The 23,330-nt window shown below is 40.5% G+C and overlaps 4 protein-coding genes across 5 annotated transcripts in view; all 4 read right to left on the reverse strand.

The window, feature by feature from the left end:
* Positions 1–760: 760 nt before the first annotated feature.
* On the reverse strand, positions 761–2,821 carry LOC145454483 (exosome complex component RRP40-like). Its single transcript, XM_080332480.1, has 2 exons — positions 2,408–2,821; positions 761–1,335 (listed from the first exon to the last, which is right to left on the reverse strand). The coding sequence occupies exons 1-2, from the start codon at positions 2,705–2,707 to the stop codon at positions 913–915; spliced, it is 723 nt and encodes a 240-aa protein (XP_080188606.1). The 5' UTR covers positions 2,708–2,821; the 3' UTR covers positions 761–912.
* Positions 2,822–2,958: 137 nt separating this feature from the next.
* On the reverse strand, positions 2,959–4,232 carry LOC145454487 (glutamyl-tRNA(Gln) amidotransferase subunit C, mitochondrial-like). The gene is made up of 2 exons (XM_080332484.1): positions 4,179–4,232; positions 2,959–3,991 (listed from the first exon to the last, which is right to left on the reverse strand). The coding sequence occupies exons 1-2, from the start codon at positions 4,215–4,217 to the stop codon at positions 3,527–3,529; spliced, it is 504 nt and encodes a 167-aa protein (XP_080188610.1). The 5' UTR covers positions 4,218–4,232; the 3' UTR covers positions 2,959–3,526.
* Positions 4,233–4,248: 16 nt separating this feature from the next.
* LOC145454482 (uridine-cytidine kinase 2-B-like) lies at positions 4,249–7,845 on the reverse strand. Its single transcript, XM_080332479.1, has one exon. It carries the CDS (start codon positions 7,033–7,035, stop codon positions 6,280–6,282), a length of 756 nt encoding a protein of 251 aa, XP_080188605.1. The 5' UTR covers positions 7,036–7,845; the 3' UTR covers positions 4,249–6,279.
* A 3,188-nt stretch (positions 7,846–11,033) lies between these two features.
* The window catches only part of LOC145454448 (proteasome activator complex subunit 4-like), a 37,975-nt gene continuing 25,678 nt past the window's right edge, over positions 11,034–23,330 (reverse strand). For both annotated transcript variants that reach the window (XM_080332438.1, XM_080332439.1), the window contains 15 exons: positions 22,562–22,788; positions 22,379–22,504; positions 20,723–20,875; positions 18,244–18,348; positions 18,060–18,170; positions 17,405–17,517; positions 16,122–16,306; positions 15,653–15,811; positions 14,367–14,492; positions 14,141–14,307; positions 13,453–13,581; positions 13,229–13,384; positions 11,659–11,821; positions 11,427–11,560; positions 11,034–11,359 (listed from right to left, as the gene is read on the reverse strand). In XM_080332438.1, coding sequence (XP_080188564.1) covers positions 11,225–11,359; positions 11,427–11,560; positions 11,659–11,821; positions 13,229–13,384; positions 13,453–13,581; positions 14,141–14,307; positions 14,367–14,492; positions 15,653–15,811; positions 16,122–16,306; positions 17,405–17,517; positions 18,060–18,170; positions 18,244–18,348; positions 20,723–20,875; positions 22,379–22,504; positions 22,562–22,788 — 2,189 coding nt within the window. In that variant the 3' untranslated portion in view covers positions 11,034–11,224. The remainder of the gene's footprint in view (positions 11,360–11,426; positions 11,561–11,658; positions 11,822–13,228; positions 13,385–13,452; positions 13,582–14,140; positions 14,308–14,366; positions 14,493–15,652; positions 15,812–16,121; positions 16,307–17,404; positions 17,518–18,059; positions 18,171–18,243; positions 18,349–20,722; positions 20,876–22,378; positions 22,505–22,561; positions 22,789–23,330) is intronic.

Here is a 23,330-nt window from a genome sequence, read left to right on the forward strand (position 1 = left end):
CACTGGCTAAATATATAACTCAAATATTACAAGCGTATCAATCTCCAAGTAGGTAGTCGTAAAGTGAACCCAGCCCTGGTTGATATGATACCAGTTCAGATATGTTAAAGTTAAATTTTCACTGTTACGTTGACATCGAGTCCATGATACAACAACCCTGTCTATTATTTTCTAGCCGAAACGTCATCGTCTGTTTGCGCATCTTTGCGACTGAATGAGCGGATGAAGTAATTATGCCTAAATTGATCAGATCTGTTATTCAGTTAATCGATCGCTGACAGCTCGTCCGTTGGTGTAGGGTTAGTCCGCTCTATAACCAAGTAAAATCATTAAATTCTTCACGTCAGCAACTCATGAACAGTCCAGCCTGCGGCGCCCTGTTCAACGTGATTTCTAAGGGCGGAGTTCCATTTATGTAAATCTTAAAATTTTTCGTTAATATATGCTGCTGCGTCTGCTTAACGTCCCTCAGACTGTTGTGTAATTCTGATTCTCACTAGTATTTTGCCAAGCGGCTTTATTTGAATCTCTGCCATTGTACCGATAACTCTTGATAAAGGGCACGCCGAAAAGAGTAAATAAATTATACTGCAATGAATATAGTCTGGAAATCAATATCCACGTTTAGTACCGCTCGTCACTTATACCAAACACGTCGTGATTACCAGGCGCATTCAGCATGTCTAACGCTCATAACCCACATCCAAATACTTTCCAGTCTTTCTCTGGTATCCCGCCACTCTAAATCAATCCAATCCTCCATGTCTTTCAATAGCGGCGACATGTCTATGGAAAAAAGTCGGACAATACAGAGAAATAGGGGCATACACCAGGACAAATCAGTATCGGCAGTGAGCAGCTCACATACATGAAAAATAATGTAAGCTTAGCAGACAAGCGAATATGATAATGTCATCGCAGATTTGGATTATATTCTCTAAGTAGTTCCTTGATCTGGTCATTACTCATGTACTCAGAAGATGTCAGGATGTTCATTATTGCGATGACGTGATTCTCATTCACGCTAGCTATATGAATCTTCCCGTTCATACCGACGATAGTCTCGAATTTAAAATGTTTTCCAAGCTCGGACATGAGCGCGCAGTCCAAAGACAAAATTTTCCGGATCAAATGAAGCGAAACAGTGACTAGTAGCCCATCTGCCGAGACCAGGCCCATTCCGTTGGCTTTTCCAGTAGCCGTGTCTACACAGCTCATTTCAGGCTCCATGTCGTGACCGGCGGATATGAGCTTTCCAAAAACGATATCACCGTTCTGTATGTTCGGCTTGTTTCGCTTGGACGCGCCTTCGAATGCCAAGTTATGAAGCATCGCCTGCAGAAATGATCAGCATGTAAGGATACTAGATTAGATGACCAATACAGAATTCATCAACATACGCTAATTAATTTCTTATACTTAAAGCTCTGAGGTATTATTGAGGGTGATTCCTTTTGAAGCAGGGTTGTAATGACAGTCACGATTTTTTAGTGACTCTACTTGACTTGAGTCAATTTGTGTACCAACTCGACTTGTACTCGAGTTATTGAGCATGACTTGAACCAAGTGATATGACTCGAGACTAGGACGGCCAACACAGACATTTCATCGTAACTTCGAAGAATAGTACAGTTACCAAGTGGATTGAACTGAAAAATGAACAGAGAACATAATGACTTGGACTCGAGTTAAAACACTACGACTCGGACTCGACACTCTACTAGATGACTTGGTGGTAAGGTGAAAATGACTCGACTTGACCAGAGTCAAAACAATAAAAGTGAGATTGACTTGTGACTCGGAACCTTGCGACTTGGTTACAAACCCTGATTTGAAGTCGAGTAATGAGGCTCGAGTTTTAGAGTATCACCCGTTATCATGTCATACACATCTGGAAAATGTGAAAAGCTGACATATATTCTTTTCATTCGACCACCAGTCAGATATTTCCAGTTCAGCATGGTCAGGAATAATTTCTCAAGTGTCTACCATATAGATGACATGACATATTGTGACAATACTGCGGGTTCTAAGAAATATAGCTTTATGAAAATGCGCAGGATAGCCAGTTGCCAAATCTCTTGGATTTCGTGATGAGAAGGAATTACTCGTACTATAATTCTTAGCCGCATAAATCGAGTACTAAGCAATACTAAACTAGAATCAACAAAATCAATGCTTGACTAGAATTCGAGTACTCACAAGTCCCAATCATTGAACCCAATCCTACTCATCACAAATCACGATTAATATCATCAATTTTAACAACATACCTCAGCTTGAATTGAAGGCATACCATATTATGAATGTTGTTGCAAGAATCTCAAATATCTAATCTCTAATATTCTTATAAAATTGAAGCCCACTGTTATATACAAGAGGGGCAGATCATATCATCAACACTTACATAATCACTGCTGCCGATATCTACTTTGTACGCATCTCCCACTTTACCCATGACAACACCCAGCACCGTCTCTCCCTTTGTCGGAACGTACCGCTTCTGGTGCGATTCCACCCAGAAGGTACATGGTTTCTTGTGCCGAAATATTCCTGTTTTGCAAACGATGACGTCATCCAACACTTGTCGAAGGCCTGGCCCCAGCTTGACACGCTCACCGTCGTCTGCTATCGACGCGACAGCGTCGGTGATCGTCTCTCCAGGCATAACAATCTCGCCTATTACGTCCTTCCACGAGCACTTCATTTCCAAGTTTCGATCAAGTTTTACGTGCACGAAGTCTTGAGGTGCTGCCAGCTTTTACTTTATCTCCGTGTTGCTTCTGATCGTCAGACGGCGACCCGAATATCGCTTGAAAGAGGCTGAACCGCCGTAGAAACAGTTTCCACACAATCACCCACAGCACAAAGATGAAGGCAAACACTACCGCTACACTTCCGATCACTATGAATATATTTAACACAGTGTCTTGGAGCATGCTATTCCGATAGCAGCAATCTAGAAAAGAAAAGTACATTCGAAAACACACGCCAGCCAGTGACCTCAACACCTAAGAGTTGAGAGAAACATACGAAGCCAGGAAAATTGAAGCTAGATTGAGGAAAAATTTTCCACCCTTTGCTACATGAGAATGCGTACAAGTCGCTCAATAAAAGCAACAATATGATTGAAATAAGAAATCAATAAACCAACCGCGTTGGCAATCAATGCAATGAAACAAGAGTTCATAGCTTGTGGGGTCACGCTTGACTAGGCTTGGGAGTTAGAGCAATTGACACACTTGGTTAAAACCCAGCTCCCAATCAGATGATTCTGAGTGTAAATTGTATTGGGAGTTGGAGTTTTGAGCAAGATGCCAAGACAGAGTCTTAATTACGTTCATGAAAGGCCCGGGCGTATCCTACAACACGAGTCGCTACTTCAAAGCCGACCGAGCTCTCATCAAAATGGCGAATTGTAACTTGACGGAATCAGGGTCGCAATATGAAAATACATTTAGAATCAGGATTGTACTACCATAGGAATTTGTGAGATTCCCCAGCCCTAAAAACGGGCTTACGTATATCATGAAGAATCAGGAATGTTGTCACCATCATATGCAATGTTTCCCATCGGAGAGATATAGTAGCCTTCAAAAGTTTGTTGCGCTAGAGATGCAATATCCGGGTTGGTTTCAATTACATCATCATTTCTCAAAGGTAGCTCAATATCTTCCAGCACGGTGACCATAGGCTCAATGCCTTCAGTGTCCACGAGCCGGATTTGATCCGCAAATCGAATCGCAGACTCGAGTCTTTCCACAGCTTTCGTATCTTCGAAATTTACCAACGACAAACGCTCCAAGCGCTTTGCCAACTCAAGTGATACTTTTGTAGGCGGAGGGAGTTCAGCTTCTGAAGTATGTTTCCAAATAGGCTTAGTGGGGATAAGATCAGATGCTTTCATCAAAGCGGTGTAAGTTGATAATGCTCTGCAACACGGAATCCCCAAGAGCTTTGGAAGTCTTGCGACACAGCTCATCATCCAATTCTATAATTATCATAGCAATGTAAACATTGAAGTAGTGAAGACTTATATGATTTTATATTGTAGTGTGGTGTAATCCACTATACGCCCGCGCCCGAGGGTCAGATTACAATAGAATCTATTGTTACGGTTGTACTCTATATCAGGAATTGCGTCTGGAACGTCCCTGGGGTAAACTAAATTAACCTACCATGAAAGGTAATCCAGGCATTTCTGCACAAAATACCATTATACCAATTACATATCAGATTCTACATAAATTTCTGTAGAAAAACAAGCAGCCTCATTAGAGAAATATGCCAGTATTATTGTCATATAATTCAGTAACAAAGTTTTCAGATATTTTGGCAATACCAATACAGATTTAATATCACATAACAAACCACTAGCATTATGCAACAAAATAGCTCAGAAAAATATTTGTACGCATAAAAAGTAACGCTGTAATTAAACACAGGAATTACAATGGATTAACATACATAACGTCAGCAAAAATTCCAGCAGTCAATGCATCATAACACGTGGAAACAAAGGCAAGTTTGATACTAACACAACGAAAAATTTGCGTTTCAGTACTGATACTGATTATATGGATACTTTATCATAGAGGCATTGCAAAGGTACTGATACATCAAGACAAGTCTCATTATGACTTTTCTCAATAACAGCGAAGGGAAGACCCTGCATAGACTATGATTTGGAATCCACTCAAGATGACTTACTGATATTAGTTACATAGTAAATACTGGAAAAATTCACAGGTTTTCACATACTATTATTACCGTCTTTTATACAATGTAACTATTGAAGGATATTACGAATGTTTTAGTATAGTAACAAAGCAGCACTTTGGAGTATTCATTTAGCCTACACAAAGAATGGACCGACTCCAGGGATCTACGTTGTCATAAATGGAGGTGAATTGTCAAACACCATTCTGTCTTACAAATCTTTAACAAGTTGTAATAAGGAATGCAGAGGAATTGGTATTCATAGTTTTTGTCACAAATTCCACTATACATTTTCATAAACCAAAAGACACTGTAACAGGAAGATGTCTTCGTCACCATGAATCTGTACAGTAGTTGATTGCTATCAAGTCACACGACTTTTCCTGATTTTGCACTACCTGCATTTCTGCAGAATCAAAAACAACAGCCCCTTCGCATTGAAATGTATATTACAAAGTTATACAAATTCCACAGATTGTTCAAATTAATGTGAACGGACACATGGGCAGGATTATTCAATGAACAGTTGAGTCACAATCATATTATTACACAACACAGCAACGACGTTGTAGATAGAATTGGTAGGAGCCCACTAGAAATTTATCTGTTGTGCAAGATATTTTGGCCTGCGTCAGATTTTTCAGAGCGGCCGTGCAAGATTGGAACTAGTTTTCAGTTGGTACTAGTATGAAGGAAATAGTTAAGCCTTACCCACATTATGGATCAAGTTAATTCTATGAGGTACCAATTTGAGTTTACACCGTAAATCACTGTCGCTTAGAAATATTACATATATTGCTGAAAGTGAGAATACTAAAAGGACATGAGAGGCAGAAATAAAAAAGCAATTGAATGCGTAGCGTAAGAAGTTGAACCGGCGCATACGGGAATTTAGTTGCTTTAGCACGACTTGAAAGCTTATAGTGCAACACAAGATCAACTCAATATCGTCTTCTATCATTTGGAGGCACAATTACCCAACCAGCAGCAAGCATTCTACAAGTGCACCCAATCATTAAAAAATTAACTATACATACAGTACCTTCGTGAGTGTCACAGCAAGTATATAAGCGCTACATGCACAAGTTTATACAATTTTCACCATGACAGGCTTCAGGACAGCAAAACTGCCGACACTTTCCACCAATATTTAAGAAATCAACAATTCCTTAACAAAGTTAAAATGAGGGCAAAATACGGAATTGTCGGGCTAGACTGTGTCTTTGGCAGTATAGAACAAGGGCGATTAGCATTAACAATTGCTCTCACCTCAATATAAACATATTCTCAAGTACCAGGAGAGCCACTGTTGAATCGATATGGTGCTTCGTGTACACGATTCAATCCTAGAGTGTAGATTTTTGCCAGAACAGTTAATCTAAGCAGTTAGCCCGTGAGTAATACGAATGCTTTTGTTCAACAGGAAGCCGAAAAAACGGTATTGGCCACAACCCAGTAAGACCAACGAGCTTTTCCAGCGCTCCACACGACGTAATCACCCATGAAATTATATGTGAAAAGCGAGCCATAACGCAGAAGAGACACTTTTTCGCCATGTATTCAATGAGGCCTGGCAGTTGCGAACCCGTTCAAATGAGGGACAATGTGGTGATCACCACCATTCATCACACCATTATGACGGCGTCGGATCTGGCCAGTCAGTATATCCCGGATATGCTGCACGATTAGGTTGATAGCCACGGTATTCTCATGTCCTCTGGGTATGATAACGTCTGCATACTTTTTGGTGGGCTGGCAGAATTCCTCGAATGCGGGTTTCACAAAAGTGGTGTACTGATGAAGCACAGACTCCAAATCGCGTCCCCGGTCTGTAATATCCCTGGATACTCTGCGTGACAGTCTGGTGTCGGCGTCACAATCCACGAATAGCTTCATGTTGAATATGTCCCGTATTTCTGTGTGGTAAAACGATAGGATCCCTTCGAATAGAATGACGTCGCAACGTCCCAATTCCGTCCACTCGTTTTTCATTCTGCTGTGCGTCTTGAAATCGTATTTCGGAATTCGGACCGGTCTACCAGACGCGATATCCGAGAGGGTTTGGCACAACAGCTCCATGTCAAAAGCATCGGGATGATCGAAATTGTACTGCGCGTTGTTGGCCAGCTTCAATTCTTCGCTAGACAGCTCTTTGTAGAAGTCGTCCTGGCTGATGAGAGCGACTTTACCAGACGTTTCTTTCAGCGATTCAATGATTTTTTGACACACAGATGTCTTACCGGCAGACGTGCCGCCGGTGACACCGATTAAAAATGGAACCGAGGTATATCCATTGGTATGAGCAACATCAACCATAGTTATTTATTTTTTGTAGTTTTTTCTGTAAACCAATAATGATAATTTTCCATTCCATTCAGTCCATTCCAAACGTGGCAGGGTCGCTGCAATACATGACCATTGACCAATGGTTGGTGATAATATTTTCTGCATAGATTTTTTTTTAAATGCATTTAGAGAAAGCAGAGCAATGAGCGGCCCATATCCTAATCCCAACAGACCAATAAAATATATTTATTGCATTGATCATGATCGCAACTTTCTCGAAAATTTTAAAATCTTTTCGCAATCAATTAAGGATGACGAAGCAATATTGCACACTCGGCGATGAAGGTTGGTGTGATCGCATGCAAATTAAGGTCAGTCAGCACACAAAGAATACCGTATTCCTACTGAACCTACCTCCAAACCCTAAACTCCAACCCTAACACCCCACCCACTTGACAGGACCAAATTCCCAAATAAAATATATAGGATTATTGCTGTAACCCAGTGAACACTAAAACAGGCCAATCCAGCTTTGCTATCAACAGGTAAGTTTTACAGAGGACCGACCACGCACCGCTGACAGATACATTTCTCATATAACGGACACTAATTTCTTACTGGTTAAGCATTAAACCATTGATTATTATAATTATTGGACAACTGACGCAACTCAAACTCGTCATTATGCATATAATGTCGAAGTCAACGAACAGAAACAAAGCATGATAGTACTCGCGAGCAGTGTATATTTCTGGATATTCCTCACTAAACTACCCAACTGGAATCTCGGTACGTTTTGCCTAATAAAACATGTGAGCACAGCAGCGATGATTTTCCAAGTTAAAGTAATTCAATAAATAAAATAATCAACATAGTGTGAGCAGGGGCGTATCTAGCCGAAAAAAAAGGGGGGGTACCTTTAGAATAGGGGGGTGTTTTAAAAGGAGAGTGTTTTCCTAGTTCTAACCGATTGATCAGCTTAAATGTATGCAGAAATGCAGATATTACCACGGTCAGATAATCTTACTTGTTTTTGTGACTGCCTCTTTCGCATATACTAAACTAAGTACAACTAAACATAACATTGTAACCCGTAAGCGAAGATAACAGTATAAAGAGAGACTGCGAGGTATCTTGACCTTAATTACCAAAGCGAGGATGTTATCACGAAAGTGCGCGCAGATCATATTACAGCACATCGGGAGATCTCTCCATTTTGCGCTCATATACGAACACTCGAACAGTGAAGATACGCAAATGAATGTTTTCGTTTGTATCAATTGTTCAGCCTGTTTTTGCACATGATCTGGAATAATTTCGTTCTAAATCAATATGATATCTACTGCCTGCCAATATTTTGGTGTGTGGAGATATTAAAGACCAATTAACGATTGAGCTTGTGCGATTGCATCACGTGAATAACAGTGGCCCGGCGCAGGCTTAGGCTCGCATTCAAAATGCATTCCTAAATGCGTTTGCGGTTCAAAAGTGACAATTGCGAATTGTCGAGACAAAGACTATAGCTTCGCGTTATTACAACATTACGTTGCACATTGATGTAGAACTATAACGCGCCGCAAATCATGGAGCGGCCTAGCCTCCAATGTTTTTACTACTGGCCAAGCGCGTTAAAACAGGACAGCAACCGAACTAAAGCATCGCAAATTTGATCAATACATGATAGATTCCATATAGGACATTTGATTGGTACAATCTGTTTTGGTACTGTAGGGATCTGCTATCTCTAATGATACAAGCCTAGCACGCTTGTTCTAAACGTTTGTTGATAATAAACTCGCGCAGTATCGAAATTTCATGGCGTCCATTGCGAGTGTTATTGTAACTTGATAATAGCGTTCAGATGAGACGAGAGAGCCATGTGACGATGCGCTTCTCGGGCTTCCGTAGACGAGAGAACAATACGAGAAAAAAGCATCACCTCACTGCATTGTTTGCTCAATCGATGGCGTGATGATGCCGCGCGGCAATACGGGGATTATCCATAAGAAATATTAGATCAATAGAAATAGATTTAGGAAGGGGTACATTCGAGCTTGGAAACGGGGGGGGGTACCGGACACCCATTACCCCCCCCCCTAAATACGTCCCTGAGTGTGAGCAATGAGCTTGAGCATACTCAGCATAGCCTGCATAGGACACCAATTCCATACAGGGGTCCAAACACATCAAAGATCACACTAAATTAGGAGTATTGGAAAAACATATCGCTTGCAGTGTTCAACTAAATAGTCGAATTCAGCAAAATTCAATGAGAGCGATTCAAGAAAAATTGAACGGAAACCACAGGACTATAATATCAATTGATCCATTCAACAAAAACAATCAATTATTGACTTCAACTTATGCTGTATTTTCGTATGCATAGGCGTGACACAACTGTAAAGGTTGTTAAACACATGACATTAGCAATATATATTTCATGCAAAAGATAACGATGGACATTGGACAATACCAAATGGCTGAAAACAAAGAGACTTAAGCGATCAAAAATGAATGCTATATTGTAGCGCATTACTGTACAAACAGCATGATCCTTCCAGTTTCATAGCTATGAATAACGGGATCTAAAACTATTTTCCACGAGTCAACGATCGAACAGACTCAATATCGTTCTCAAGAACAGCCAAAACACCGGCCAGAAAACAAACAAAATCTTTACACGTGAGCAGACAAATTTATTGATATGTCGCGAAAGCTATATCATTGAGCTTTATTGAACGCCAAAATCACTCAACTATGACAAAACACCATTGTGGAAATTCGTGAAGAAATTGAACCTCTCTGCCGTCCGTGTCTAAATGCTCATCGCGGAAAATTTCCATACGTTGCTGCGTGATATTGCAATAACTGCGTTAAGCATCCCAGTAACAGTATTATTAATAATTTCATCAGATCAATACATAACAAGAGTGCTGTACATGAGTGTACACTGTACAACCTTAGATTACAACGGTGGTTCTCAACCTTTTTGACCTCGCGGACCGGCAAAACTTCTCAACTTCAAAATAAATATTGCGGACCAGTGAACCTTCAAAAATTAAAATCAACCCTAAATTCGATTACAATGCAACTCAATGTAAAATTGGAAACTTCATTTATTGCTGTCTTTTTGATACAAGATATTTGTCTGTGGTTTTATCATAGCCTTTATAAAGGCTATGGTTTTATTGAAGTTTGTGCAAGGCGAAGTCCTGTTAAATATCACTAACTTGATTTCAAATATTCGGTACCGTTTGAAAGAAATGCGGCTTTTCTGTTTGCTATGTACTAATGGTATGCATATGCACAGATCGTGTGTATATAAACTATGTATATCATGAGTCGGTGTGTTGCCGCAAAATATCAAGGACAAAAATAAACCAAGTCCTTTCCTTTATAGTTTCTATTATACTACCAAGTGACAGAAAGTTCGATTACAAGTCTCCATAGCTTCCACATATAACTTGCCCGAAACGAGTTGCGACAACACTTGAACCATTATGACATACGTCCAAAATACAGAATGTGCTCTCTTGACGACACTATGCAGAAAAATACGTTCCCAACTTTCCGGCGGTTCAGAACCACTGCTACACAACGTTAAGATACAAAGGTGCCGAAATGACTTGAATTAGTCTTTGAAATGACGCACCCACCTGTCTCTTATACATACAAATCGGCACGTACGACTGTATAAGAATATGCAATTATGAAGGATATATAACTACCTACATCGCTTCATTAATTTTCCATTTCTCGCACAATTCTGTACATTTTCCCGCCGGGTCATACAGACGCTGAAACTCTGGGGTAGCGTGGAGACTGGAGAGGAGACATGGCGAAGCAGACACGATAACCTAAAAGCAATTCCGTCACGTCTATCGGCATAGCACCTGAATGGTGCGGACGACAATAAAACTGAATTCCTTCCTTTTTATACAACAAAACGACCACTCCAATAATAGCTTGATCACTCACTTCCAATGAAAAGGTGCACACTGCACATAAAGCAATAAAATCTTAAACTGTAAAATTAATGAATTGACTTTATTCCATAATCTTAAAAATCCATTCAAGAAAAATACGCGACTTGAGAGGAAACAGACGAGACAGAGAAAATGAAGCAAAATGAAAGAAATCCGAGATAGCACTGATTCTTATAAAACGCACCCACGACAAATCCCCAAAGCATACATACACAAACGCAACAGAACCGACTTCAGGCGTAATAACACGGCGATACCAATAGATCCGTGAGAATACAAAGTTGGTCATCGGTGAACTTCAACTTGTCCAGATGCCATGAATCGTGGTGCGTGCGTCGGAATTCAGAAAAGGTCTTTTTGACAGTGCTCTGTAAGATTGTGTTATCGCAGCCGTTATAAAAGACTGGGAAGAGAACAGGTATCGATTTAACTTACTTCGATTGGTTGCGGGTCGTGAAGATGATTGCTCAGATCCATGAGTAGATCAGGAAGATAATCCGGGATTGAGTAGGAGTTTGATAAAATGCAAGCGCTTAACGCCAATACGCCCGAGTGCCGGCTGCGAAGTTCTAGTGAAAATATATCAATTTATGAGTAAAGGAATAGACTGGAAATTTGAATCCGAATTTATAATCAATAAACATATACAAAACATGATTCGTAATACTTTTTTGATACTCTGCTTTTCCCATTTCTTGCGGCTTCTCTCTTTTCTTCTGCTTAACACGAATTTTGCGATTGCAATCGATAAACTGTGTCAAATTCTCGTCGATTTTCAAAAATCCGCACTGCAGGAGCCCGCCTAGAGTTTTTGTCGCCATTTCACGAACCTTTGAAAACGATAAAATCGAACTGAAAAACTTGGCCGAATCCATGCCCAGTCTCTAGAGGTGGTAGAAGTAAATCAGCCTTAATAGTCAAGTAGAAGTAGCAATCTACAAGACAATGTCAACGGAAGTAGAAAATGAGTGCTGCGAAAACTACTCAAGTAAGTCAACTCAGAAACTGAATTTGGAAGACGGATTGCAAAATTTTACCTGTTAATCGGAGGTGGTATATTTTCGAAATTTCAGGATGTACCTACTACCTACAACACGAGATGACAGATGTCACTACAAATAGGCGCAATCTTCGATTATACATTCAGACTGAGATAAAGGGGCTATTTTACACGACTCTTATGACAATTTCACTGACACAAACATATCACTTTACAATTCCAAATTGTAGACAGTGAAATTGTAGAAGTGGAAGTGGGGGCAGTCTAAATAAAACCACTAAGTGAGTAGCGGAAGTAGGCAAAACTTACTCCATTACTGCATTTCTCATGAGTACAGCGATTTTTTTTACATGTCAAAAAAAGTAAAAATTTAGTAAAAATTGTAGCTTTAGGTAAAAAAAGTCAAAATTCTTTACAAAGCCAAAATTTTTTTGCAACCCCACATTTCGTTTGTATCGTAGATTTTGCACTGTCAGTGAACTTATCATTTGACATTTTACAGCTTGTAGCCTACTTAATAGGCCTGCCGTTGTAGAAGGCCTATTCTCTGCTCATTGTGAATCATAAACATTCAAATGAAACAAATAGGTTGACAAGGTGTTATGCTCAACGTACCGCAATATCCTAACTGAAGCAAGACTTGCGTGGGTATTCCATAGTTCTTATATCGAGAAGCACATGATGAAAAATTGTGATGTCGACACCATTGTCGGAATGAAGCAACACGGTTTGTCACCAGCAGTGTAGGCACAACTTCAGTGTTGCCAGCCAACAACTGCTGCTGTTGAACGTACTTTCTCCATTCTTGGCAAGCTACTTAGTAGGGACAGACACATTCTACCAGAGAATGTAGGGAAGTATCTTTCGTTGTACTACAAAAATTTTTGATCATTTCTACCATAATATGTGATGTAACTACTGGAATTCTTCATACGGCCAGATTTCATTTAAATGAAGTTTTTTCATGTAAAATTTGTCAGTTTTCGAGTCAAAAAAGTATTTCAGGCCAAACTACTTCGTAAGGACAGACAGTTCCAACCAGAGATGAAGATAAGTAGTACAATTCCTACATTTCGTGGGAAAACACCTAATTTGCATACGTTAGTCGGATTTTTTTAAGGTAAAAAAATGTCAAAATTTTGATTTTTTAGGTCAAAATCTTGCGTTTTTTAGGTAAAAAAAATCGCCCTACTCATGAGGAAAATCGAAGCATTGAATCTAATTCCCGCAGCCCTACCTCCAGCTGTTCATCCGCGATCAGCTTCAAAATAACATCTCTCAAAACCGTGACGCATCGCGGGCGCTCCTTCAGAGTGAACAGGTTGTTGTAAATGAAGATTTGCAAAAATTTCAACACTGTGTAACGCGCGTGCCACGACGACAAGCCCGAAATCTGAAGAACAAAACGACAGTGAAGGGTCTCTACACCGTCCCAGTCAAAGGAAGCGCCCCGCAAAGTACCTCCTGCACGGTTTCCATTGCAAGAACGAGTTGCTCGGGCGGGCAGTAGCTCTGCGCCAGGCACGAAAGTGATCGTTGCGTATCGTGATGAAGCTCTTCGTCCGGGCCTTGTGTGTCGACGGGAGACATCTTGAGACACAAACAACCAATGAAAATTTGCTACAGAAAACTGTGAAAGTCAAATCATTCGATTTTTCAAACGACGCACAAAGCAAATTTCCGGATGCTAAATTCACAAATACGTCTCGAGTACGAGTAGAGGTGCCCAGTAACAAAATGTTTCTACTTTTTTGAGCACTCGAGTATATTTCGACTACTTGCTCAAGTGATTGCATTTTTAGACTACTTAAGTAATTTCTACTTCTCAGAATTTACCACGTATCAAGAAGCATTAGATTGACTTTACATCGCTGTTATCATCACTGTCGACCCTATATCGCGATAACCAGGATTATCAAATTTATATCTAGTTAGGGAGCTCTTGTCTTATCATGAATTAGCAGCTCCTTTTGCTCTAGAGGTCATTAATACCACCACTACTCAAGCTCCTGTACTTTTGGCTGCCCTTCTGCAAAAACAGTTTCAAAAATATCAGGGTTACGACGTTCTATGTGACATTCACACCCTGCACACTAGTGACCCTGTACATTTCGCTTTTAGATTTAACCGGGCACCGTTTCCAGATAACCTTGCATATTAGAGGTAGCAGTTTCCAAACGCAAGGAATGTTGGGTTGGAAGCTGCTTCTTTGGCCGGATATGATGAACTTCATCAGCGTTTTCAACAAACGAATCGCCGAATTCCTTTCCTTATCGACCGCAGAAATGGAGTCTTCTGAATCCATGTCTTCCACATCTGAAAACAGGCAGGTTTTAGTATCCGAGTATATAAACAAAACAGAAGATGTGCCTGACCTGTCTTTGCGTTAGAATTTTGAAGCCTCTTGCTGTGGGCAGGGTTTCTTGTCGGTGCAATACCAACACTTTCATCCGACGACATGAGTTGGTTGTTCAAGAACTCTTTCATTGCTGTTTTTTTGTCTGATAAAAAAAATACGCCATTGGCACTTGAAGTAACACCGCGAGACCAATGGCGAGAGTGTAGCTCTAAAAGGTGAAAGTGACCCGATAAATTGCGTTGAAACAGAGAAATGTGTTACGGGGTAGAAAATGTTTCGTATCATAAGTAGGGCAAGTTTTTGTTGCAGTTAAATCCGTGCAAAGTTGCATTTATTTTTGAAAAAAGTTGAAAAGTTGCAGAAGTTGCATTTTGACCACATTTTGCTCGGTTGACTAAAAATAAAAGGTCAATTTTCCGGCTCAGCTACCGAAATACCCGTAAAAGCGTTACTTCGGTGCTGATTTACGATCCGTGGAAAGTTGCATTTATTTTTGAAAAAAGTTGAAAAGTTGCAGAAGCTGCATTTTGACCTCATTTTGCTCGGTTGACTAAAAAAAAAGGTCAATTTTCCGGCTCAGCTACCGAAATACTCGTAAAAGCGTTACTTCGGTGCTGATTTACGGTGTTTCAATCGAATTTGGCGGTGTATTTCACCAAAATTGAGTTGCAAAAAGTTGCATGGAAAAAATGGACAAAAGTTGCAAAAAGTTGCACTATAAGATTCCTTCAAACAGCTTAAAACAGCATTCTACATATCTTACGAGTATTTAGGAAGCTGCCGGAAGCTGTAAAAAAAAGTTGCAAAAGTTGCAAAAACTTGCCCTAATTATAAGGTGTCAGTGTGCCAATTGTCACCGCGTCACATGACCGTGTGAGATATTAGGAGCTCAAATTTGTAGATTTTACGCGACTACTAAAAACACTGTCAATTATACACCGAATACATGATTATTGGGTATTTTTCGACCAGACCAAATATATCTAGCTTAGACACAATGCTGAGCGTCGATCAATTCAAGTCTTCCCGGAAATGTTATTATTTCTATTGACTTGACTAGCTTCGTTCTGAATGATGTGGATGCCATGGTTTCAAGTCTTCAACGGCGGGAAAAAGTATCAAGACAACAATATCAGTGCCATACATAAAGTAATCCCCTACCATTACTCGAACCATAATATTTTGATACATACTCCTTCCGATATGACTACTTGAAACATCGAGCTCAAACATAGTTGTTACGACAGAAAAAAGGCCCGTCAATAATTCACGAAAAAATCTCGCCGCCGACGTAGCACCGACCTTCATGGGCAAACGACGAATCCGACAGAATCTTCTGAAGACCGTGCTGTAGGTTGATCATAACATTTTGAGGTATGTCGACCTCCATCTCCAAGTCCAAGTCTTCGGCCGAAGAAAGAGACGTTAAAAGCTCATGTGACGCCCCGAAATTCGGAATCGCTAAATGTATAGCAATTTTCACCGACGGCCGATTCGATTTCAAGGACTCGAGCACTCAAACCAGAGGTAGTCAAAATTGTCATCTTCGCTACTCATGTAGAAGTAAGAGTAACATAAATTTATACTCGAGTACAAATAGAAGTAGTGATATCCAAGCAAGCATAAGATAAGTATTTTAGCCTCAGTTTCAGTTAAAAACTGTCAACTAGACTTAAAATAAAATTGTAACCACTTCAGTAGTTCTAGCAGGCAAAACCTACTAGGAAAAGTATGAGTACTTTCTCACTGACCACTGCAGACTCAAACTGACCTGAAGTTCCTGAAGAAGATGCTTTTGTATCTGTATCGGACTGGACCGCAACTGGAAGATTCGCTTCGACCAGCAACGGAGACAGACGTTGAAACACACGCCTTATGAACGCGTCCCGCTTCGGCGCGTAAAATCCGTGGTTTCCGAGTAGAGTGCAGTCGGGAAGGAATATAGTTGCTAGTACGCTGAAATATTATTACAGTAAAGTATGTTATTCGCCAAGCAGTATTTTCTAGTGATACACAATGAGCTAGGCACCAGGGATGACCAAGGGTTTATGCCCAACGAAAATAGTAGTTCCCTAACGTCGAATCTTTGGAATTTTCCAGAGGCTGTCAATGTATTCATCATTGCTATTCTACTTCAGTAGAAGTTTAGGTAACACGAATTACATTTCTACTCTTTTCAGCCCGATTATTCGCCGTTGACATCATATTTGGTAATACGTTTGTTGATATACAATGTCCTATCGAATTCTCCAATAAAACCTAAAGAGCCTCTTGGAGGTACAGAACTACTGTATATAATTGAATAGTATATTCATATTGAAATAAACTCAAACATATCCAACTGACACTCGTCAAAGGTAATCGTCAGCAACTAGTAGAGAATTCAAAAGAACATCGTATCTTCACAATCGTATCACAAAATATGACGTTACCAGCATGAAATTTCGAATACGAGAGCGTTCAATGTACTATTTTTAGATGGTGCATGAACTCTTTTTGTTGACACACCCTTGGCTGGTGTATTTTGATCAAAGTCGACTCCAAGGCACATAAATGAAAGTGTGAACGGCCCCTCCCAACGACGTGAAATCTGTCGTCTCGATAATTTTTCGCACAAGCGGGATTATCCAACAAATGTTTGCCAATGGCAGAATTTGTGGCCTTTGGTTGTTCCGCATCAATCTTCAGCGGATGAATCAAGGGTCAAGGTCCTGATCACTCCCGACGAGTGTCAGCCAAAAATATTTGGGTTCATTCCAATATGAATATACTATACCTATGACGATTGCATACATAAAAGTGACGCAAACTAAGTGTAAAAATCAAGTATTTTTCTGCTTGGATATACAAGTACTTCGTTACTGACCAGTGACCACCTCTGGAATCTTCACAGAAGCAATATTCTCATTAAGTCAGGTGCATAATATACAAAGTCCAGAAGTAATAGCCTATGTTACGAATATTTCATAAACATGATGGATGAATCCAATAACGATGATAGGATGCCATCCAAAACCACAACAGCAACCAACGAACAACCAATACGGTATTCACCTTCCCAATTTATCTCGTACGATCTTATACTGGTGGTCTAATTTTGGTTCGACATCGGCCAGTATCCGATGCATCAGCTCTGCGACTCTCCATTCCTGCTGTCGAATACCGCCCTGAACAAAAACAAATGCGGAAACTGGAAAGTAGTTTTAGGATATGCTCGCATCATTTTCGTCCGTGAAATTGTCACAACAACCGAGCAAAATAGCCCCCAGTTTCACGGTAACTGAAAATAAGTCCCAATAAATCGCCTGTTTGGGGTGCTATTAGTAGGTCTGGGCAAAATCTAGTGCCTGTGTGATTCGATTCCCGGTAGAGTAGAGCGTTAAGCTTCGGGTCAAGACGACTATTTGTGTACCACCTATTATAACATAATAACACTAATAACGACTTGAAAAGTGCAACATGATTTCGCAACTCTGGACCATGTCATTTTCGTAGCGCTTTGCGACGATTTTGAGGGCTGATCGCTACATGACGCTAATCATTGCCCAATGAATATTTGTAGCCTCATATAACATGTTTTTGTTGTTGAATTACGGTCGAACGAGGTTTCGAGGCTCCAGCATTGGGAATTAAGCATTCACCATCTATTTCTTGTTGATAAACTGATAACACTTTTGATGTGAAGGCATCAATTACACAAGAAACGTACCATGAGTAAATACAATCGCGCTCCATCCATATACGATCCGCCTTTTCCGTTGATCGGGTCCTTCACCAAAAATTCCAGAAACCAATGCAGCTTTCGAGGGTCGCGATTTTGCTGTGAAGAGTGTAAAGCGTCACACGATAAACAGGACATTGGAACGTGCCGTGATAACAGATGGGGTAACTACCGTGATGTGACCGTACGCGGTGAACCAGTCCTTCTGCGTTTCGGCGCTGACGTTGTCGCGAGCCGTTTCCAGCAGAGGCAGCAGCCATTTCCACAAGGCTTCGACCTAAACAACAAAAACGCTAGGAAAACGGGGTTTTCAAATGCGTTAGGCACATTGTCTGCTCCGGTACTTCATCATTTTTTCACTTATTATTAGGGATGGTGTGAACCTCTGAAAGGTTCAGGTTCGTGTGAACGCGAACCTTTTCAAAAGGTTCTGTGTGAACACGAACGTGAACCTCATGACATGACGTGACGTCATATTGCTAATTCCAACCCTTTTTTTCAATGAAGTGATAGCCCATATTAATGTACACGATACTTAGCGACGACTTGGGCCACATAATGCAACAATTCTGAAGTCCATATTGGCGTTTTAAACGTCGCTAAATGTATCAACTGAGGCAATCGAAGGATATAATACTCCCATAAAATCAATATCTTTCGTCGCTTTGCCAACAATTTCGACGAGGACTTACCAGGGAATATACGCTTATCCCTCATCGGCAGGCCGTGTTATTTTTGGCATATGCCAAAACTGCCAAAAATAACTTATTTTTGGCATTTTTCGATTTTTATTTTTGGCAGTTTTGGCATCGTCCTCTAAATAGATAGTTTTAGCCTCGAATTAGTCACAAAAACGCTTTATTTGGGCTAGTTTGTCAAAAGACACCACAAAATGTGCAGCATCCACGTATAATCAGTGCCAACAAACAATAATAAGAAGAAAAAACCTAACGATTTCATAGGTTAATAATACCAAACGAAACCACAAAATGTGCAGTAGCCTATCCATCGGAATCGGTGCCAATAAGCAAAAAAATAAAGAAAAGCCTAACAAACACGCTCAACAGCTGATTGTTACGGAGCTTCAAAATCTTTGAAGGGCCGAACCGGCTTCCATTCATCATGAAAAGAGATCACTTCGCCAGTGCCATCGATCTCATCGCGGAAAGAATTTTCTTCCTGATCCTTTTCCAGGAGTTTCCTGTGTTGTCTCTCAACACATTCTATTTAGTAGCCCGACTATCATTTGTCCTTCAGTCTACCGATATATTTTCGGATGACTTTTGTCACTTCAAGTGGCTTTAATATTACCAACTCGCATGGAAGAGTCCTGGGAAGGTTAGCTTGTTTAAAAACATTGACGCAACAAGACTGTCTGGCAAAACGAGACTATCCAGCTCAGAAATAGCCAGACAGTTTGTTGCGTCACAATGTTCAACTCGATCACAATGCACAAATCGTGGTTGATTTGGGGGGTTCCAGTTCCATGAGCAGAATATAATTTATCTTTCAATAATCAGTATACTGCGGCAGCTTCTCATTGATACCCGTATTATCAAATTTAGCGCTCAACAAGCCGGTCCAAAATGGTCGTAAAATTGCCTTTGGACAAATGGAAAGTATGACGTAAACCAAATGCAGTCAGCCGTTCAATTTCACTGTGCTTTCACCCCTAATGGGTGGGCTGGACCCAGATTAAGAAACCTGCCTTTCACAAACGCTCTTCTTGCTTGTAACGCAGTCCTGTTAACACAACACCATGAAAGAAATACACTATTTGGCAGGCTGTGTTATTTTTGGCATATGCCAAAAATTGCTTATTTTTGGCATTTTCAAATTTTTATTTTTGGCAGTTTTGGCATCTGGCACCTGAAATGCCAAAAATAACACGGCCTGCTCATCGGTCTAGGCCAGACCGGACAATGATTTCGGTGTCTGAATATTGTTACGTTGATATTGAGCAGAGTGTAAAATGGGTTTCTATACTTACTACCGATATTACCTCATTAAGAAGTTATGCAACAGTAGCCAACTCCACAATCGCACAGATTTGGTTTTAATGATGCAGTAAAGATATGAAGTCAAGATTGACCCCGTACGCCTTCTCGAATATTTTACATCAGTAAACGATATCAATCTTATTGATTGGTTGAATAAGCATCCTTCGCTGACCACGTATTTCGCTTGTGATGTTGTGTGATTGCGGGTCAAGCTCACAGCAGAGAGTCACTAAATATTCACAAACGGAAAACTGGATAACTCGAGCAAACTTTTGTAACAAAGCAAGTAAAAATTTTGAGATTGTCAAGGTGCATGCTCATTTAGTGTTGATTTTTAATGCTGCCAACGCCATGCATAGAGTGGCCCGCAGTTGAAATGCAATAAATTTAACCAATGATGTTATAATGAAGTGAAAATTGCAATATATGAAAAAGGTTCACAGTGCAGAACCTACCAAGGTTCTGTTGTGAACGCGAACCTCTAAATTTCCGAGGTTCACACACAGAACGCGAACGTGAACCTCACGTTCACACCATCCCTACTTATTATTGCGGAGGGACGCAAATATTTGATCGACCGATGTCACAGACACCTTTGTACATCCTAGACCTCCACTACGAAAGAACACAGACGTGGGGGTTGAAACTCGCCTTTTCGAAAGTCCAATGCTTGGAGCCGATGACCAAGCCGGACACAAATTCTGCGACGCATCTCTGCGAGCTTTCTTGCGGGTCTTTCGCGAGCTCTACTATTTCGCTTTGAAACAGCGGCAAAATGGAGTCGCCAAAATTCCGGAACACGCCCTGAAAGAACAAGGAATTCAGATTTCGTCTCGGTATCGATGTGGAATATTCCACACGTAACGTTCATTGCTGATGCACTGCACTTCGCCCGATGACGGCATCCCACTTGAAATTGAAATAAATTACATTGAAACAAAATAACAGAGTACATAATATAATTATATTTGTGATTGGTAAAAATTGAGAAGACTTGCAACAGCTTTCCGAGGCATTAAATGATAGTTTAAAAAGTAGTCACCGCTATTGCCATAAATTAATAACACATAACCATGAATAAGATTCGATGGCGGCTACCTAATGATAGGATAGGGTGTGGTTTTCAAATGTTTTTGTTAGTCAGTTCGGTGATTGTAATGAGGTGATTCTCAAAGATGCAGCAAATAATGGAATTGCGATATGGTTATAATCAAGTGGCAGTGCAAGGCATAAGCAATACCCGGTAATATGGAACACTGTCAGTGCCAAGTCTGCTAATATGCAGTGTTGGGATGACTCGAGTCAACTTTTTCGTATGACTTGACTTGACTCGAGTCACTCTGCCAAAATGACTTGACTTGACTCGGCGCTTCAGACATGTGGATTGACTCGTGACTCGGAGCAAAATTCACGAGTCAATTTCAAGTCATCAAGTAAACTGGCTCGATTAAATATCGGTGTCTGGTGTATGTTCGGATTGTTCGCGATACGCCGATGCCACTTGCGAGAATAACCATTCATTCACTGATTGTACGTTTCAATGATCCTCCATTGTTACATCACAAATAAATTGACCGCAAACGAAATGATCATAGCTTACGGTGTAGTAGTAGTAGATTAATCTAATTCTAGTAGCAACGCATCTCTGTTTCTTAGACGGCTCAGTGCTTACATTGCGCAGCGCTCACCTGTACCAACCCTATTGTATGATTTAAATCGAATGAATATAGTTTATGCGTTTATAATCTCACGGATGTGTAGATGGATGGGTTGTGTATTGTACGATATCAATTTGTTTCAATTTCCCGAGGCTTCGAATTCGATCTTCAATTTTGGATGAGAATAACAGACTGTAGCATGGAGCTATACAGTTACTCACATATTTTATTACCAGTTCTACGTATGCGTGAGTGACACAACACCTCTTTACATGTATTCAACTTTATATTCGTTATTTCATTCAGGATAAATGGCCAATTAATCTGTACTTCACGCAGCGAGCAAAACTTTGAATCATCACTCAAGCTTCAAAAATTCAATTTGACTTGAACTGTGACTTGACTCGTGACTTGACTTGACTCGACTTGACTCGAGTCACCTCCAAATAACGGGTGACTTGACTTGACTCGAGTCACCTTCCAAAATCGATTGACTTGACTCGAGTCAAAATGTGCAATGACTCGAGATGACTCGTGACTCAAAGGTAGTGACTTGATCCCAACACTGCTAATATGTATTATAAATTTGACATTGTGAGAGTCAAATGCATTTGCGCTAGGGCTATTGAAGTATGATGCTTTGCAGTACCTTGAATAACTCAACTCTCTTGGCGTCGTACTTGTCGCGACCTTTGATATTTTCCAACGCGTGATACTTTAACAAGAGTTTCACAAACGACGGGTCCATGAATTTGTTGAATATCTCTTTTTCCCCCTTAACAAGATATAGCCCCTATATTAAATGTACATACGCATCCAGACATCGACCTACGTCAGGCATTTCTTCAATCGTCCTATCCAACTTGTAGCTGCCGTCGTACAAAGCGTACGTCTTCAGCTGGGACGGCCATTGGTAATACGACCAATGGGTTTTCTCGATGAAAATTGTCGAGTCGTACTTTTCGGCTGACGTCGGCAGATTTGCAGAGTCGTACTGCATGATTTTGTTGTCGGGACGGTCGCCGGGAAGGACTTCGTCTCTGTTAACCGGGATTCCGCCTAGGATAAGCAAATTTCAATACGAGTTGTGCAAATTTAACTCATGCAAGTCCCATATACAGCTAACCTAAAAGAGTTGTTTTGCAATTTACTGAAGCCAATCCAAGTTTCGCAAATACAATAATTTCAGGGTGGTTTCAATACTGTTTCCCCATTGTTGGAGCCGCGAAACCTCAGCTAGCAGCAGTTCAGCATCAAAAAACATGCTGTACGTGGCTATACTAATATTTATGGAACGACATTTCTGCCAAGTAGTACTCAAATCAACCCTGACAATGCTCATAAAGCGCTACTAAATAGTCATAGCACAGACAAACAAAATTATTTTGGCCGTGTAACTGCCATCATTTTGAACATTTCAAGTCACCAGGTTATTATTTCTATGACATCATGATAGGTGGTACTGGAATGCCAGGGTTGTACCCGAGTCAAGTCGAGTCATTTTCAATTCCCTACAAGTCAAGTCCGAATCCAAGTCAGCGATCAGAGGGTCGAGTCCGAGTCCAAGTCATTGTGCTGACTGCTTATCTTTCAGTTTAAGC

This window comes from Botryllus schlosseri, chromosome 13 (genome assembly GCF_051294905.1).
Source record: "Botryllus schlosseri isolate E-star chromosome 13, Bs_hap1, whole genome shotgun sequence".
Taxonomy (NCBI): domain Eukaryota; kingdom Metazoa; phylum Chordata; class Ascidiacea; order Stolidobranchia; family Styelidae; genus Botryllus; species Botryllus schlosseri.